At 37.9% G+C, this 18757-nt stretch overlaps 3 protein-coding genes across 7 annotated transcripts in view; 1 reads left to right on the top strand and 2 right to left on the bottom strand.

Annotated features, from left to right (window-relative positions):
* The window catches only part of banp (BTG3 associated nuclear protein), a 77183-nt gene extending 75218 nt beyond the window's left edge, over positions 1 to 1965 (bottom strand). For 2 of the 4 annotated variants that reach the window (XM_062035970.1, XM_062035971.1), the window contains exon 1: positions 1827 to 1964. The gene's annotated coding sequence lies outside the window, so the exon portion shown is untranslated. Of the gene's footprint in view, positions 1 to 1826 lie in introns of all 4 variants that reach the window. The other 2 variants (XM_062035972.1, XM_062035973.1) reach the window with 2 other exon arrangements.
* LOC133641879 (F-box only protein 31-A-like) lies at positions 1866 to 16415 on the top strand. Its single transcript, XM_062035976.1, has 2 exons — positions 1866 to 2004; positions 15763 to 16415. Exons 1-2 carry the CDS (start codon positions 1934 to 1936, stop codon positions 15983 to 15985), a joined length of 294 nt encoding a protein of 97 aa, XP_061891960.1. The 5' UTR covers positions 1866 to 1933; the 3' UTR covers positions 15986 to 16415.
* LOC133641878 (cilia- and flagella-associated protein 20-like) lies at positions 3235 to 13498 on the bottom strand. 2 transcript variants are annotated; one of them, XM_062035975.1, is made up of 7 exons: positions 13303 to 13498; positions 13073 to 13109; positions 8273 to 8352; positions 8070 to 8181; positions 7797 to 7985; positions 3937 to 4049; positions 3235 to 3841 (listed from the first exon to the last, which is right to left on the bottom strand). In XM_062035975.1, the coding sequence occupies exons 1-7, from the start codon at positions 13332 to 13334 to the stop codon at positions 3805 to 3807; spliced, it is 600 nt and encodes a 199-aa protein (XP_061891959.1). In that variant the 5' UTR covers positions 13335 to 13498; the 3' UTR covers positions 3235 to 3804. The 2 variants fall into 2 exon arrangements, with proteins under 2 accessions (XP_061891959.1, XP_061891958.1); XM_062035974.1 differs by lacking the exon at positions 13303 to 13498 and having other exon boundaries at positions 13073 to 13230.
* Positions 16416 to 18757: the final 2342 nt, after the last annotated feature.

Here is an 18757-nt window from a genome sequence, read left to right as displayed (position 1 = left end):
CGATCAAACCCTAGGGGTTCGGTGAGTCGGCCTCAGGGGTTCGGCGGAGCCTCCGCCACGGAGGTAAAGACACATCCGAATTTTCATGTAAATAAAAACTTCTCCCTATCGGCGTATTATGGATACCCCCAAACAATGTTCCCTCTAGTTTTCCATCTGATTTGCACGTTTTTTGATTGATCGATTGAAACTTTTACTAGCAGATTGCAAAGGAAGAGAATACATTATATGAAACAGTACAGTTTACACAGTATAGTACATATTCCGTACAATTGACCACTAAATGGTAACACCCAAATAAGTTTTTCAACTTGTTTAAGTCGGGGTCCACGTTAATCCATTCATGGTAATGTGTGTAAGGCAGAGGTGTCCAAACATTTTCCAGCGAGGGCCACACAGAGAAAAATTTAAGGATGCGAGGGCCACTTTTATACATTTTGCATATGAAAAATACTCAAACCAAAACAATGTAGGTGAACATATGCTAACATTTTAAAAACACTTCTACATCTTAGCTTTGTGTTATAGATAACAAAGCAATAAAATCATTCATGATTATTTTATTTGTATTTTTGTTAACTGTGCTCTAAAGTAAGCTTGTATTTACTAATATTGCTATTAGACCGTCAACTGAAACGCTTTTGGAGGGCTTTAGTACACTCAAAAACATATCATGTTTCACACACGGAAATCATCAAAGACCTCATACAGTAAGACGCTCAGGTTGTTGGCCATTTTGGTTTTCAGCTCCCATTTTTGGGGCATTTGGTCCCGTTGAATTTTTCATAGTTTTTTGTTCTAATTTGATTGATTTCGTTTTTTGTTGTAATTTGGGGCCTGTTTACTTTGTCTATACAATGTGTCGCGGGCCAATAAAAATTGTGTTGCGGGGCGCAAATGGCCCCCGGGCCGCACTTTGGACACCCCTGGTGTAAGGTGTGTAATTTGTTGTGAGTTCATGTTGGTTTTGATCTTTGAACAAGGTAGTGTTCATGCACGGTTCATTTTGAGCACCAGTAAAAAAAACAAATTTTTCTTGAATTTGAAAAAAAACCATTTTATTTTTCACTAAAGATGGGTTCGGTGAATGCGCATATGAAACTGGTGGGGTTCGGTACCTCCAACAAGGTTAAGAACCACTGATCTAGATACATGATGTAACATGTGAATATGTTGATGACACATACAGAAATATATAATATTGCATGTAAACTATAAGGGTGACTGCCAGTATTATGCAAAAAAAATCAATGTTGACTTGATTGCGTGCCAGCGCTGTTTAGAGACACAAGCAAATTAATTCGAGTACACATTTCCCTAAACCGACATTTCAGCTAATGTTTACTTAAGGTAAGAGTCGAATTAGGTTGACTTAGCAAAACGGTTTGAATTGTGTAAAATAGTCTTATATTATGTTACGCTATTTACATTTAAAGGCTATTTACAGCGCAGGCTCCATAGCCTTGATGAAAATGAAAGACGTTTTGATAGCCAGTAACTTCCAAACATAACCTGAAAAATATATATATTTTAAATTATGTAAGCCTCATTAATAATGAACTCGGATAAACGGCGTTTATTTGATAGTGTACCAAAATGCTAGCTAGCGTTAGCTTAGCTTGCTTGATAATGTCACAGCTAATGCAAAGAGTCGCGGCAAAAGCTAGTCTGGTGTTAGCATGCTAGCTGGGCCTAAAGGCCATGAATATATTGCACCATATGTGTAAACCTTTAAGAAAAAATAACGATACACTTTGTTTTAAAATTGATTATTTCCCCTCTACTTGCGAACAAGTACTTCGCAGGCGAAGACGGGCTTATATTACCGTGTGAATGATGAATTCTCGTGTTGTTTGTCGAAGGTACGATAACGGCGTCGTTCCTCGCGAGAGATGAGACGCTGTGGGGCGGGCCTAGTGCGCATGCTCAACAGATGCGTTCAGGGACTCAACGGGAGAAGGGGAAAGGGCGCCTACCTGATTGTGACCTGTGCCAAAGGATGAGGTATCACACAATTCTACAGCATTCTAAACAGACAAATGTTTTCATCATTTCAACAAATCCTCACTAAATGTGTAAAGACGTGCACAAGTTGTCCATAACATTCGAAACCACAGCTGTATAATACGTGATGCAATTAGTTGAAAGTCCACTAGGTGGCTATGAAGGTTAATGTTGGAAAAAAAATCTCTTAAAATGCTTTTTAAAAAGACAGCAATTCAGCCAATTGCAATTACAGTTTTTACCTTGAATCACTACACACACCGTGACATCTTTTAGAAAGTGTAGTGTTATCTGGCTCCCAGTAAAGGAGTTTAGGTACAATTGACCTCTGACCCTAGGTATGTTTAATCAGTAGATATGTCCGATAATGGGTTTTTTTCCAATATCTGATATTCCGATATTGTCCAACTCTTAATTACCGATACCAATATCAACCGATACCGATATATACAGTTGTGGAATTAACACATTAGTATGCCTAATTTTGTTGTGATGCCCCGCTGGATGCATTAAACAATGTAACAAGGTTTTCCAAAATAAGAGAACAACTTCAACTCAAGTTATGGAAAAAAGTGCCAACATGGCACTGCCATATTTATTATTGAAGTCACAAAATGCATTATTTTTTTTAACATGCCTCAAAACAGCAGCTTGGAATTTGGGACATGCTCTCCCTGAGAGAGCATTAGGAGGTTGAGGTGGGCGGGGTTGGTTGGAGGGGGAGGGTGTATATTGTAGCGTCCCGGAAGAGTTAGTGCTGCAAGGGGTTCTGGGTATTTGTTCTGTTGTGTTTATGTTGTTTTACGGTGCAGATGTTCTCCCGAAATGTGTTTGTCATTGTTGTTTGGTGTGGGATCACAGTGTGGCGCATATTTGTAACAGTGTTAAAGTTGTTTATACGCCCTCAGTGTGACCTGTATGGCTGCTGATCAAGTATGCCTTGCATTCACTTGTGAGTGTGTAAAAAGCCGTAGATATTATGTGACTGGGCTGGCACGGTAAGGCAGTGCCTTCAAGGTTTATTGGCGATCTGTACTTCTTCCTATGTCCGTGTGCACAGCGGCGATTTTAAAAGTCATAAATTTTACTTTTTGAAACCGATACCGATCATTTTGAAACCGATACCGATCATTTCTGATATTACATTTTAAAGCATTTATCGGCCGATAATATCGGCAGTCCGATATTATCGGACATCCCTATTAATCAGTTATAGTTATTAGGATTTGAGGTGATTTCATGATCACTTGTGGGAACACCTGATGCTTAACTATAGGACATAACAAGAAAGAGGCAAAGGTTAGGCTTGTCCTGAAGTTTTTACCCAAAAGCCAAATATCTCAAACTTTTTTGTTTTGTTTTTACACAAACAAAAGTCACAATGAATATTGCAGTATTCTTTAGTGTAAGTTTACACAATGTATCATTCATTTTAATTCATGAATGAAATGTGTCACGTTTAAAGCAGTCTTATGTTGTCCAACAACATGCAACATTTTTGGCTTTTTTTTGGCCCAAGCTTTAGTTTACAAAAAATATACTTAGTTGTTGTTTATTATTTTTCACAAGAGATATTTACATCATTCTTAACACGAGGAACATTGTTTTGCAATGAACAAAACACAATTTAACTTCAGTAAGTCATGCAAGTTCAGTGGGATTTGTTTATGAAAATAAAGGAAATCCCACAATTAACTAGAAGCTTATTTGTTTCAAACGACAATATTACACTGTATATATGTTTTAGGGGTATTGTAAGGTTTTTCACATTAAAGAAAAATGCTCAAAACTATTTTAGGTCTATGCTAATGGAGCAACTCTGGAACCTCCCTTTTTGCTGCAAGAAAAAAAAAGGCAAATAGAAGTTGTAAACATTGAATAATCCAAATATTTACTTTTTAAATGTACTTTATGAATTTCAGCAGGACCCACCTTCCGTCTTGTTTCTTGACAGGAATAACCAGCTTAAACTCTGGCGGGAGCTCGTCCTCTGTATACCGTTTATCTGTGAAATACACCCTCCTAATACGACAATTTGCATGCATCTGAAAAAAAAAACACCAAATAACATGTATAAGTGACAAAAATAAGACAAAGGTTGTGGAGATATTGCTATTGATCACTTGTAGTCCTGTATGTTTATAGCTACAAACATTTTAAATATTTAATCGTGATTAATCGCAGTTTGTTCATAGTTAACTTTAAATTAATCGCGATATCGCATATAGATATAATTTTTCATCATTAATAATTGTGCCCATTAAAAGGTCATTTTTAAAGTTTTTATTACCATGACTGGACAATTAGTTTGCTCTATGAAATGTTTTTTAAACACTATGTTTTTCCTAAACAGCTCAACACAAAGGACATACACACGCTTTTAAAGAAAACAAAAAAATACCGGCAGTGCGTTGGAGTCTTGCCAGATTGTGTAGGATTACAGAATTTGTGTTTTTGCGGTCTAAGCGCTTTGCATTCAGAGGGGAGGAGCAACACTTCCATGATCAGATAACAGGTTTGCACATTAACACAAAATGTGGATTGTTACAATCATGCTGATTGTCAAAGATAATGTAAAATAAGATATTTCTATCTGAATAAATGCTTTTGATATTCTCTACATTACTGTACATCTTGTACAAGTTAATGGTATTCATACTTCTGCATGACAATGTTTTAACCTTCAGTATTATCTATAAAGTGTAAAATTCAGCCTGCTAAACATTCTATAATTGCAAACTGTCAATCAGAACAGGTTATAAAATAATATACACTTTTATTTTGATCTGCCAGAAAGCGTTCATTAAGGTAGAAATATCACTTATTGCATGACAAAACATCTTTGAGCATGACTGTAATGAAAGACAAATGATTTTTGCTATTGTAGATAGACCGCATGTGACTCGTAGCGCTATTCTTGTGAAGCCCGAAGTGCGTGATTGGTATGAGAAAAGGTGTCTTCACATGTTTTGACAAATCATTTACCTGCTCAGTGTTCTTGTGGTTAGAAGGTCCGCCCTGAGACTGAAAGGTCGTGAGTTCAAACCCCGGCCGAGTCATACCAAAGACTATAAAAATGGGACCCATTGCCTCCCTGCTTGGCACTCAGCATCAAGAGTTGGAACTGGGGGTTAAATCACCAAAATGATTCCCGAGCATGGCCACCGCTACTGCTCACTGCTCCCCTCACCTCCCAGGGGGTGGAACAAGGGGATGGGTCAAATGCAGAGGATAAATTTCACCACACCTAGTGTGTGTGTGACTTAACTTTACAAGTCTGTTAAAAAGTGACTGTAGACTTCCTCTCTACCATCTTTTTTTCTGTTGAGCTTTTATTTATTCTTACTTAGCAGTTAGTGTAACAATCTACATTTTATATTATCAATGCTTTCAACTGTAATGTAAACACAAACATGAAGTTCCTCCTCTCTACAAGTGGCAAAGCCCGCCAGCAGGCGCTCGCTCCAGTGTTGTCGTCTCACCGCGATCGAAGATGAAATAGTCTTGTCGGGAGAACTACGAGCCATGGCTGTGGATCTGAGAGTTCCATAATGAACCTCTTAATTTGTGCATTTCTGCTCGCTATTTTCGAGCTTGTGGCTCAACAGTAACCGGACGCCATTACTTTTTCCCCACGCTAATGAATGGACAGAGGGTAAAAAAGGAGTCAGGACACATGCGGGTTAATCGCGCGTTGAAAAAATTAGCGCAATTAAAGGAACTTATAGTTAATTAGTTATTATCACGTTAACTTTGACAGCCCTATTTAGCCCATCAAAGTAGGGTGCGCAGCAATAGTGACATATTGGCTCAGTGGGCCTGCAGGGATGCAAACCTTGGGCTGCTAAAATAGTACTAAATCGTAAAAATGGTATTAACCCACCTAGTAATGGCATTCCCATAACAAATATTTGTCCCATTCTTTTTCTGCTACTGCTCCCGTTCTTCCCACTCCTCCGTTATACTTAACTATTAAATACTGTTACTACTTCTACATTTCTCAACCAATTCAAACCATTCCGAAGTCAAATCACTACTTCATGTCCTCAATGTTAGTCAATTAATGATAGTCATTCTAGCTTTTTAAGCTATCTTTGCAGGTATACACCTCAGTCATATATTTTGATACTTGATGCACATATTTAAGCATGCGTATTTTGCAGGCATGCAACCATATTTTTTGACACCTGTTGCATCTGTACAGTCAGTTAGCATGCTAGCTTTTTTAACTATTTTTGCAGGTTTTTACCTCCACAGTCATATATTTGGTACTTGACGAATGCAAACTGTTGGTGTGCTAACATACTAACTAGAGATGTCCGATAATATCGGACTCCCGATATTATCGGCCGATGAATGCTTTAAAAATGTAATATCGGAAATTATCGGTATCAGTTTCAAAAAGTAAAATGTATGACTTTTTAGAACGCCACTGTACGGAGTGGTGCACGGACGTAGGAAGAAGTACAGAGCGCCAATAAACCTTAAAGGCATTGCCTTTGCGTGCCGGCCCAATCACATAATATCTACGGCTTTTCACACACACAAGTGAATGCAGCCATACAGGGCACACTGAGGGTGACCGTATAAACAACTTTAACACTGTTACAAATATGCGCCACACTGTGAACCCACACCAAACAAGAATGACAAACACATTTCGGGAGAACATCCGCACCGTAACACAACATAAACACAACAGAACAAATACCCAGAACCCCTTGCAGCACTAACTCTTCCGGGACCCTACAATATACACCCCGCTGCCCCCTACCCAAACCCCGACCACCTCAACCTCCTCATGCTCTCTCAAATTCCAAGATGCTGTTTTGAGGCATGTTCAAAAAAATAATGCACTTTGTGACTTCAATAATAAATATGGCAGTGCCATGTTGGCATTTTTTTCCATAACTTGAGTTGATTTATTTTGGAAAACCTTGTTACATTGTTTAATGCATCCAGCGGGGCATCACAACAAAATTAGGCATAATGTCTTAATTCCACGACTGTATATATCGGTATCGGCTGATATCGGAATCCGTAATTAAGAGTTGGACAATATCGGAATATCGGATATCGGCAAAAAAGCCATTATCGGACATCTCTAATACTAACGCATGTTGATCTTTGTATAGGCACACACCTAAAAGTCGTATGTTTGTTACCTGACACAATCTGGCTAGTATGCTAACTTTTTGCATTTCTGTGTGTTTTTCTCAGCATTTACTCACAATTTCTACCAAAATTGCTTCTTGTAGTTGTACATGTTGCTCCAAAACCAGAAAAGGCTTACGATTTGAAAATGCTGTTTTTGCAAAAACAGTAATGGTTTTTTACATATTGAAAATTCTGTATTGAAAAAGCAGACCAATCACAGCTTTGCAGTCCGCAAGTTAAAGTTTGTAAATGTGCACCTCAAGCTCTTTCAGAGGGTTTGGAGAGGGATGAGTGAGCCGCAGTAACGCTGTATCATAATCCAAGCTTTAAATGTAAGTATTTAACTTCTTTTTTTACACAAGCCATAATCTACATTTGAAATATTCCTTACTCATTTTAATATTAACAGTGGTTAACTTATTTTTACACTTGCATGACAGTTAAGCATATTACTGTGCATTTGCCCGTCCAATTAATGGAGGTTTTATGATGGCATCCTCTCTGCACACACACACACACTTACACACACTTACACACACACACACACACACACACACACACACACACACACACACACACACACACACACACACACACACACACACACACACACACACACGCACACACAAACATACCTGCACACGTTGTGTCTCGACATAACTGGTTCCATAAGCCCTCATGGTAATATCAGCCAAGTTAAACTGAAACTGGTTCCAGCAATCATCAACATTAATCGGCATGGTGCACATGAATGAGTTGACTTGCGTCGTGCTGTGATGATTGCTTGCCCGAAACCGTCGGCGTAAATTCTGATCGTCCAACACCTGAACGTGAAATGGAGAGGAGACATCTTTAACAGCAACAATTATCGTATATCCTGAACACGTGTAAGGTGCCTGTATCTGTGCCTGGACTTCAAAGCTGAAATATTTCCTGGTTTTCTTGACAATCATCACGAGAAAAGGCATCTTGATGCCAAGCGTCTGCCTGGGGTCAGCTGGACACGTGATGTAGTTCGTACTGTCGGGAGGACAGACAGGTGAACAAGGTATAAGCGTGTATATTGTTACGAATAAAAAACTACGGTTGGAGTTGAGAACATCAAACTCACCTGACGTTTGCACCCTCCACCTCCAGCACAAGCGAGTTGATGTCATTGTCTGTAACTCGTTTTATATGACCATTCTTCACCTGGGAAACCCCCAAAAAATATTCAATTCAATTCATTTGTTATTAAAAAAACACATTTGCTTTGTCACCTGTAACACAAAGCTAAGATGTTGATGTTTTGTTCAGAAAGCTTTCATTGTGTTGGTTTGAGCACTTTTAATTGCTTGCATTTCGACACCTGACTTCAAAACCAGTGTTGGTCAACCAAGCTAAGATGGCTGTTGTACAGCAAGCAGTGCGCAAACTATCTGAGTACAAAAGAGGCGTCAATCTTCCTGCAAAAAGCAGATACGAGCAAAAAAATCTAACTATGCAATTGAATAGATCCCTATACTTTGTAAAAAAAAATATCTGCAAAAAGTCAGTGTTCAAAAACAAGAAAAAAAAAAAAAAATTAGGGGTATTTTATTTGAACTAAGCAAAATTATCTGCCAATAGAACAAGAAAATTCGGCTTGTCAAGACTTTCCAAAACAAGTAAAATTAGCTAACCTCAATGAACCCAAAAATACCTTAAAATAAGTATATTCTCACTAATAACAAGTGCACTTTTCTTGGTAGAAAAAAAACCAGACCTTTGTGCTCAATATGTTGAAAAATATTCTTAAATTAAGTAAATGCTAGTGCCATTATCTTAAAATAATGATATGCGCTCGGCATCATGATTTTTTTTCATGCTTGAAGTAACAAATTATTACTTTAAAAAAGTAGTTTTATATTTGTGAGTTTTACTCAATATAGGTCATAAAATCTCAGCAACAAGCTGTAATAAATTACTGAGATCATTTAGGACCAAAACACTTAAAACAAGTAAAAGATTATAACATAAAATCTGCTTAGTGAGAAGAATGATCTTATCGGACAGAAAATAGGCAAATATCACCCTTATTTGAGATATTTAATCTTACTTAGATTTCAGTTTTTGCATTGCAGACATATCGAACGATTGTGCTCCAGACGCCATTTTACACCACAAAACAGATAAAAACTTGGAAAAGCATGGCGGTCTATAACTTATTTGTGTGTGGTTGGGTCAAGGAAATTGCTATCAAGACTCTCCCAGATAAATATGCATTGTTTTTGAGCGGGTAAGGTTGCACTTCATGATTTAACTTCACATCTAAATAAGCCATGTTCATTGCTGTTGTTGTACGCATCGTTTACGAGTAACATGTTTTTCCCCGTCTTTATCAAAATATAAGTGTATATGTCAACATTGTGTATGTGCTGAAAGCTTCATTTTTGAATGCCTTTGGTAAGAGCTTAACTCTTTTAGCTTTTGCTCACATTTGCTTTCTTTTAATTAGAAGAAAGCAAATACTTGTCGCAAACATCCATCCATCCATCCATCTTCTACCGCTTGTCCCTTTCGGAGTGGCAGGGGGGTGCTGGAGCCTATCTCAGCTGCATTCGGGCGGAAGGCGGGGTACACCCTGGACAAGTCGCCACCTCATCGCAGGGCCAACACAGATAGACAGACAACATTCACCCTCACATTCACACACTAGGGCCAATTTAGTGTTGCCAATCATGTATTTAAGAAATACAAATAATATCAAGATCATATTTAAATGAGAAATAATAACCGTTAAAAGTATATCAAACAAACCTTTAACGAAGTGATCACTGCAAACTCATGCATTTTTCGATTCTGCTCCCTTAGACTAGAGCGTGAGCTGCTTTTCTCATTGTTTCGTCAAATCTTGCACTCTTCCTCCCTTTTTAATTGAATGATTCGTACAACCGAAAACAATGCAAGCATAAGGCATTATTTTCTTCGAGAAAGGCTGAATGGCGCCTAGTACCCATTAAGAAAAGAGCTAGCTTGACCACCACACATATTCATTGGGCGGGATGTGTTGTCAGTAACTGCTCAGTGGACTTGTGGTTAGAGTGTCCGCCCTGAGATCGGTAGGTCGTGAGTTCAAACCCTCAAAATGGGACCCTGCTTGGCACTCAGCATCAAGGGTTGGAATTGGGGCTTAAATGACTTAGACTTAGACAAAAACTTGGACAAACTTTAATGATCCGCAAGGGAAATTGTTCCACACAGTAGCTCAGTTACAATGATCGAAAGTGTAAGGATGGAAAGGACAATGCAGGTACAGTATAAATAGACTAAATATAGCGATATAAAATATAACATGTATACGTAATATTTACATAATATATGTATAGTATACTATATATACTGATATATTATATTATATTATGTTTATCACCAAAACGATTCCTGAGTGCAGCCTCCGCTGCTGCTCACTGCTCCCCTCACCTTCCAAGGGGATGGGTCAAATGCAGAGGGTAATTTCAGCACACGTAGCGTGTGTGTGACTATCGGTGGTACTTTAACTTTTAACATCCCACAAAACGGGACAGCCAATCATTTCCGTGGGTCCAATATTCCTAAACCGATCACCGGGATGAGTCCATCTTTCTGTGGCCAATCACGGAACCGGGCCCATCTTTCCAAACACCAGCGCCAGCTTTTGGCTGCCCAATCACAGCATGAATGCAAACTTTTTTGGCCAGCCCCTCCAGAGCGATCATTCGTAAATTGAGCTGTTTAGGCAAAGCGGGTGCACTTTGTACCCTAAAGCAGTGGTCCCCAACCTTTTTGTAACTGCGGACCGGTCAACGCTTGAAAATTTGTCCCACGGACCAGGGGGCTGGGGGGGAGGTGGGGTGTTATGGTATTTTGTTATTTTTTATTTTTTGTCATAAAAAATACAATCACGTGTGCTTACGGACTGTATCCCTGCAGACTGTATTGATCTATATTGATATATAATGTAGGAACCAGAAATATTAATAACAGAAAGAAACAACCTTTTTGTGTGAATGAGTGTAAATGGGGGAGGGAGGTTTTTTGGGTTGGTGCACTAATTGTAAGTTTATCTTGTGTTTTTTATGTTGATTTAATAAAAAAAAAAAAAAAAAAAGTTTTTTAAATGTATTTATTTATTTCTTGTGCGGCCCGGTACCAATCGATCCACGGACCGGTACCGGGCCGCGGCCCGGTAGTTGGGGACCACTGCCCTAAAGGCCTAATAATAATTTCACTATTAATTATTTCTTAAGTTATTATGTTGTGAGCACTTTGTACTTTAGAGGCCTTATAATAATTTCACTATTAATTATTTCTTAAGTCATTATGTTGTGATCCGCAAAAAATTGTCAATGCATAGTTGTCTGTTTTCATTAATTATGCCGATGGATAAAAACCCTTGTCGCCGCATTTTGGTTGTATTGTCTGGTTATTAGAAGGCGCATGTATCTGTTTCTTTTGCGCATGAAACATTTTTGCCATCGTTGCACAGGTGTAAAAGAAAGTGCATCTCTATCCTCCTTCAAAACCGCACTAAAACAACACCTCCAGGCAACTTCAACCCTTGACTAACACCTTCCCCCTTCCACATCCCACCTCCCCGGATCGTAAATAACCAAATGTAAATAATCAAATGTATTTCTAATGTATATACTTGTTCTTATGCTATCTGAACTCATTATGTTCTCTGCTCGCTGTACATAGAGTTAGAGTTAGAGTTTGAGTTTATTTCGAACATGCAAGCATACAACATGATACATCACAATTTCCAGTTTCTCTTTTCAACATATCCTACCAAGTCAGACCTACACTGTTTCAATGCCCATTTCTCTGATGATGCAATTGTTGATGACTGAAGTATGCTGTTATCAACCAAACCCTCCTCATCCCACCCCCCGGATTGTAAATAATGTAAATAATTCAATGTATATACTCTGATGATTAACTTGTGTGATGACTGTATTATGATGATAGTATATATTTGTACCATGAATTGATTTACGTGGACCCCGACAAGTAAAATTAGCTAACCTCAATGAACCCAAAAATACCTTAAAATAAGTATATTCTCACTAATAACAAGTGCACTTTTCTTGGTAGAAAAAAAACAGACCTTTTTGCTCAATATGTTGAAAAATATTCTTAAATTAAGTAAATGCTAGTGCCATTATCTTAAAATAATGATATGTGCTCTGCATCATGATTTTTTTTCATGCTTGAAGTAAGAAATTATTACTTTAAAAAAGTAGTTTTATATTTGTGAGTGTTGATGACACAGTTTTGCATCAGTTGATATGAAAAAATACAATCATGTGTGCTTACGGACTGTATCCCTGCAGACTGTATTGATCTATATTGATATCTAATGTAGGAACCAGAAATATTAACAGAAAGAAACAACCCTTTTGTGTGAATGAGTGTATAAATATACTCTGATGATTAACTTGTGTGATGACTGTATTATGATGACAGTATATATTTGTACCATGAAATTATTTACGTGGACCCCGACTTAAACAAGGTAAAAAACTTGTTCGGGTGTTACCATTTAGTGGTCAATTGTACGGAATATGTACTGAACTGTGCAATCTACTAATAAAAGTTTCAATCAATCAAGCTTGTGTTAGGTTTAACTATTTTGTTGAATATTTTTTGGTCAGATTCGGTTAAAACCACTTTCATATCGAACATGCATGTGCTGTGTATCATAACTGACTTCAATAACAAAAAAAGAGGACTGAAGTCATGAAAATGTATTATTTTCTTAGCTCCCACACGAATCGATCAAGCCCCCCTTTGGCCCCTGGAGAGAGAAAATCCTGGAGCCGTCCCTGGTTACGCTGCACAAGCCGCGTCAGAAAAGAAGCTGAAATCGATTTTTTTTTTGGTGTGTTAGTTCTAGTCGTCGGTCACTTACCTTTGTGTCCCAAATCTGAAGAGGTTTGCTCCCGATGCTGTACAAAATAGACAGAAAGCCGCCTTGAAAGGTACTTCTGAACATGTTTGTATGTGTGCGGCTCTGTTGACAGAACCGAAAGTGTCGTCCATAGAGTGACAATGTATGTGCACACAACACACAATACACTTACTTTTCAATCAAAGGCGATCATGCACGCGTAAGAACAACACAAAAAGCACACCTCATACCTTTTAGCGACACGCTGCGACATCGTCGTCATTTGGCTTTTTTTTTTTTTTTTTTTTTTTTAATATTGGAATGTTTCTTTTACTTTTTTTCAAGTCCAGCAAGCCTGATTGTATGTGACATTTGACTTTTCAAAAGCATCCCTTTATAAAACTTAGGGTAAACAAACACTGCATGTGCTTTTACTTTGAAAGCCTAGAAACGTGACACTGCTGATTTGGATATCAGCAGGGTCTACTATCTAAAAATAGTTAGTGTTGCTGTTAAAATAGATCTATATTTTGTTATATTGTATTCAGTTGTTTTGCACTACAAGCTAATTTATTTTGTTTGTAATAAAAGTAAATAAGAGTATTAGTTGTATAATTTTGTAAAGAGCCTTGCTACGGGGTGTTAGCCAATGACTTGGCTGGGGGGCGGGACTTCTGGGGAGAGATAGGGAAGTGACGTCGAGGATAGGAAGTAGTGGTTCGAGTATTGCCGGGAAAAGTTGTGTGGTTGAATCGCATCTTGTGCAACAAAGACAAGACAAACAGAGAAGTTGTATGAGCCTACATTCCTGGGATATTACAATATTGTTACATTGTCTTGCATTAAATATTGTTAAATTGTATTTACTAAATTGTTTGCTCAAAATATTTTCCTACTTTTTTATGATTATCATTATGAATTTCTTTGTCTTTCTTTGGCCAAAAATAGAACAAACACATTGTGAAAATTTTACAATAAAAAAAGTAAAGTTTAAATTATTTAATGTTTCTGTGCGGCCCGGAAGCAAATGTGTCACAGACCAGTACAGCTCCCACAACTGGTGGTTGGGGACCAAGTCCTGTACAGCAGTGGTCCCCAACCACCGGGCCGTTTGGTACCGGGCCGTCCGTGGACCGATTGGTACCGGGCCGCACAAGAAATAAAAAAATAGATTTTTAATCTTTTTTATTTTTTATTATTATTATTTTTTTATTAAATCAACATAAGAAACACAATATATACATTATATATAAATATAGATCAATACACTCTGCAGGTATAGTCCGTAATCACACCTGATTGTATTTCGTGCATAGTGTTGCCGATACTTATGTTGATACATTTTACCTGGACATTTTTCAAGATCATTGAATGATTTTGGTGATTTAAAAAATTGGTTAATTTAAAAATTATAATCATAAAAAACAGAGGAAAATATTTTGAGCAAACAATTTTGTAAATACAATTTAAACATATTTACACTAAGGGGCTATTGTTCTTAAGATATTTAATTAATTATTATTCTTATTTTTTAGAAATATTATTATTCTGCCAACTAAATCTTTTTTGAGGCCCTTCGCACACTAAAAAAACATACCGTATCTTGCAAAAAATTAGTATCAATCAATCAATCAATGTTTATTTATATAGCCCTAAATCACAAGTGTCTCAAAGGGCTGTACAAGCCACAACGACATCCTCGGTACAGAGCCCACATACGGGCAAGGAAAACTCACCCCAGTGGGACGTCAATGTGAATGACTATGAGAAACCTTGGAGAGGACCGCATAAGTGGGTAACCCCCGCCCCCCCCCCCTCACACACGTTCATAATGACAGGACGCGCAGAAATCATCAAAGATCATACACAATAAGACGCACAAGTCGTTGGACATTTTGGTTTACAGGTTCCATTTCTGGGAATATTTGGGCCAGTTCAATTATTTTGTCGTTTTTTGTGTAATGTCCTAATCAAGGATGTGTTTATTTAGTCTTTAAAATGCCTGCTCTCCATTCAATTTACGTGCTTAGTGGTTCTGTGAAAGAGCTCCTAACTTAACACACTTGTATCTCAAACCAACGTCTTATAAATATTCCATCCATCCATTTTCTACCGCTTGTCCCTTTTGGGGTCGCGGGGTGTGCTGGCGCCTATCCCAGCTGCATTCGAGCGGAAGGCGGGGTACACCCTGGACAAGTCGCCACCTCATCGCAGGGCCAACACAGATAGACAGACAACATTCACACTCACATTCACACACTAGGGCCAATTTAGTGTTGCCAATCAACCTATCGTCTTATAAATATGTCATTTATAAAGAAAATACATCATAAATGTTACTAGAAAATAAAAATAGCCGTGAAAGTAAAATAAGGTTTATCGAATCAAATTAAGAATGTCAAAGACTGTATTATTCTCACTGATCTTTTTTGTAATAAGGTTAATGAATGAAGTGTACTTTTGTAGTTATTTCCCCATATTTGAGCACCAATGGGTTTAGAGTGGGAAGAGGGAGTTTTGTGTATGAAGGCCCAGAAAGTGGTGCTACACCTCTGGTTGTTAGGCTGTTATTATTAGATGTTATTCCACTCATATCCAGAGTTCCGCTTCATAGAGGAACTTTGACTTGACTATAAGCAAATCTGCATCTGTTCAAACATTGACCAGATATTCTTTTTTTTGTTTTTTTGTTTTTTGTACATCCATATCAGCTTCTACGGGACAGGCCTGATTGCAGGACATGGCTTTACAAGTCCCGAGCGCACCCCTGGCCTCTTCGTGCTGTTTGACGAGTATCGTTTCGGATTCATCTGGCTGGAGTTGAAGTCGTTCAGTCTCTACAGTCGCCTGACGGACGGCCTCGCCCACGCACACGCCCCAAACATGGAGCAATTCGAGGCCATGCTGCGCAACATGCAGTCTTGGACATCCTGATAATCCCAGCTGTAGGTCCCTTCCGGCAATGCAATGCATAATAATAATAATAATAATAATAATAATATACAGTACTTTATACCCAAGTAACCTCTGTATCCTCCTCCTGCAGCGTTACAATATATATGACACATTTTCCAGCTTTTATCTATACATGTTTGTCAAACATTTAATTTAACTGTCCAATAGAGGCAGTTTTATCTCGCACACCCAAGCAATCCCTTTGGAAGGCCAGTGCAGCATGACAACGGGTCACAATATTTATTTATTCCCTCCAGGCAAAAAAAGGAGCGATATTTCATGCCACTTCTTATGGAGCAAACTGTATGTGCCTCTGATTTTAAAACCGTGTGTGTGAAGCTAATGCATTTCAATTCAGTGCCCAGTATGCTCCACTATACACACATGCTGGTTTTGGTTTGTCACTTTAGTTTGCTACAGTACATAATCCTGCGGAGAAAAAAAGACAGCTTCTCAGGTACCTTTTTCTTTGGGCCACAAAATTGGGAATGATGACATCAGTTTTAATCCCAAATTAATTTAATTATTAAAGCAAGATGTGTAACAGGCCGTGCCGGGCCGTGCATTTCCCACCTAGGCCTTCAGTGATGTCCGACTTCAATGATTATCTCTCAAAATACCATAACTGATGTCACCACATGACCATTGCTGGAGAAATACTATACAGGAACACATTTACGCACTACTGTGCATTGAATCACGACCAACAGTGTATAAAACGTGTTATTTTCTGGCGCATTTAAAAATCAATAAACCCGCATCAGCAATTAAAACATATCTTATGTGGTACTGTCAAAATTAAAATTGCAAAAAACATATTAAACGTGAAAAAATAAAGAAATAACATATCTGAACTCATCTACCGGGGTTGGCTGACATGGTCTCACAAGATGTAGTTTCTCTTTAAATATCCTTCTTGAAAATGGCTTTGCAAATATATGTGTTGTCTTGTCTAATCATAAAAGATGCAGACGAGGCATGTTGGCTAAGTTCTTAAAGTTTACTCCACAAGGTGCTCATCAAAACATCCCGCTGCCAGCTAAACGGGGCTACTGCGCATGCTCTGCACTACTGTGGCATGCTGGGTAAAGGAGTTCTTGTTTTCTCTAGCTCATAACATCACAATATATATCTGCCTTAGGCCATCTAGAATGCCTTACTGACAACAACTCGTGATCTGATTGGCTATCGCAATTATCTATCAACTATATGGGCCCGTTCACTTACAGTGCACGGACGGCCGCATTGCTGAATCTGAAGGCTCAGCCCGATTTGGTACAGCCTGGCAACATAAGCTAGCTGAATTCTGATTGGAGAAAAACTCTATAAACTAAAAACAACAGCGCTGAAGGACATGAAGAGAATATGAATACTTTTAGATATTTAGGGAAAGTAAATAAAAAATAACTTGTATCTTTAATTATGATCGTGATTTCTGGTTATGTTAGGCCAGCAGAGAAGGCCTTGCTGGCCCTGACGGCACACCATTGGTAACAGGACTATCTTTTAACTCTTATCAAACGCTGACATTCAGATTTTGTGCTCTTTGAGCTTTAGTGATAACATTTTCCATCCATCCATTAATTTTCTACCGCTTATCCCTTTCGGAGTCGCGGGGGGGTGCTGGAGCCTATCTCAGCTACAATCGGGCGGAAGGCGGGGTACACCCTGGACAAGTCGCCACCTCATCGCAGGGCCAACACAGATAGACAGACAACATTCACACACTAGGGCCAATTTAGTGTTGCCAATCAATTTCATTTTGGAATAATCCAAAGCATGATCTCACCACACCTTACTTGATAATGTCAACTGGAAAGATGTGTTAGAAAAGTAGAACATAAGCTATACAACTTGCAATGGATTTTGCAAAAATGCAGTGTATTGTTTGAAATGTATTACTTGTTCTGTTTATTGAAATGTATACCTTGCCTTTCACCAGAAACCTTCCTCTATTTTCCCCATACATGACTATCTAGCTATATATTTGAAAAACCCCTTCAATCAAAATTCATATGGAAGTATACCAAGTACTATATGAGTATATGTTTGTGTGTTGTATTATGACTTGTTGCCCAGTAGCTTTCCTACAACAAGTGCACTTTTCCCAGGCAGTATAGTAACTAAATACACTGCGCAGACTGGGCAGCATATTTGTGGTAGACTGCAGCTATATTAACATTTGCACACAAAAAAGTACTTGAGCATCTTCAAATTGTGTCCCGTTCATCTGAACCAAAATGTAGAAATGTTCCTATCTTCAATTCATCATTACGTGACTAATTTGAATGACTTACCTTATTGTTGCTTTGTATTCTGTACTACTGTAGGGCTCATTTATAATAAGCAAACTAATTAACTTTTCACATCAGTTTTTTTCTCTTTGTAATTTTGTTTTTCATTGTAATCGTACATACGATTCCTCCCCTACTGCTGTTTAATAGAGGGCCAAATGGGTAAAAATCTGTAAATAATTACTTGAGTGTCAATATCATTGATTACTGAAACCATTATTCAAATTATATGTAATCTTATTAAAATGTGTCAATCAATTAAATTATTAAACCATGAAATTAAATCGAGAAATAATTAAATCAATAAATTATTAAATGTAATGTAATTTAAATGTTTCATTAGTAAACCTCAATAATAATGAATTTAATAACTTAATAATTTAAATCAAATGATTAAATGTAGTTTTAGTGAAATAATGTAATCAATTCTATTTTTTTATGATTCAAATGATTGATT

Source organism: Entelurus aequoreus, linkage group LG24, assembly GCF_033978785.1.
Source record: "Entelurus aequoreus isolate RoL-2023_Sb linkage group LG24, RoL_Eaeq_v1.1, whole genome shotgun sequence".
Classification (NCBI taxonomy): domain Eukaryota; kingdom Metazoa; phylum Chordata; class Actinopteri; order Syngnathiformes; family Syngnathidae; genus Entelurus; species Entelurus aequoreus.
The sequence above is the reverse complement of the archived record's forward strand: the minus strand, read 5'-3'. Positions and strand labels throughout refer to the sequence as shown.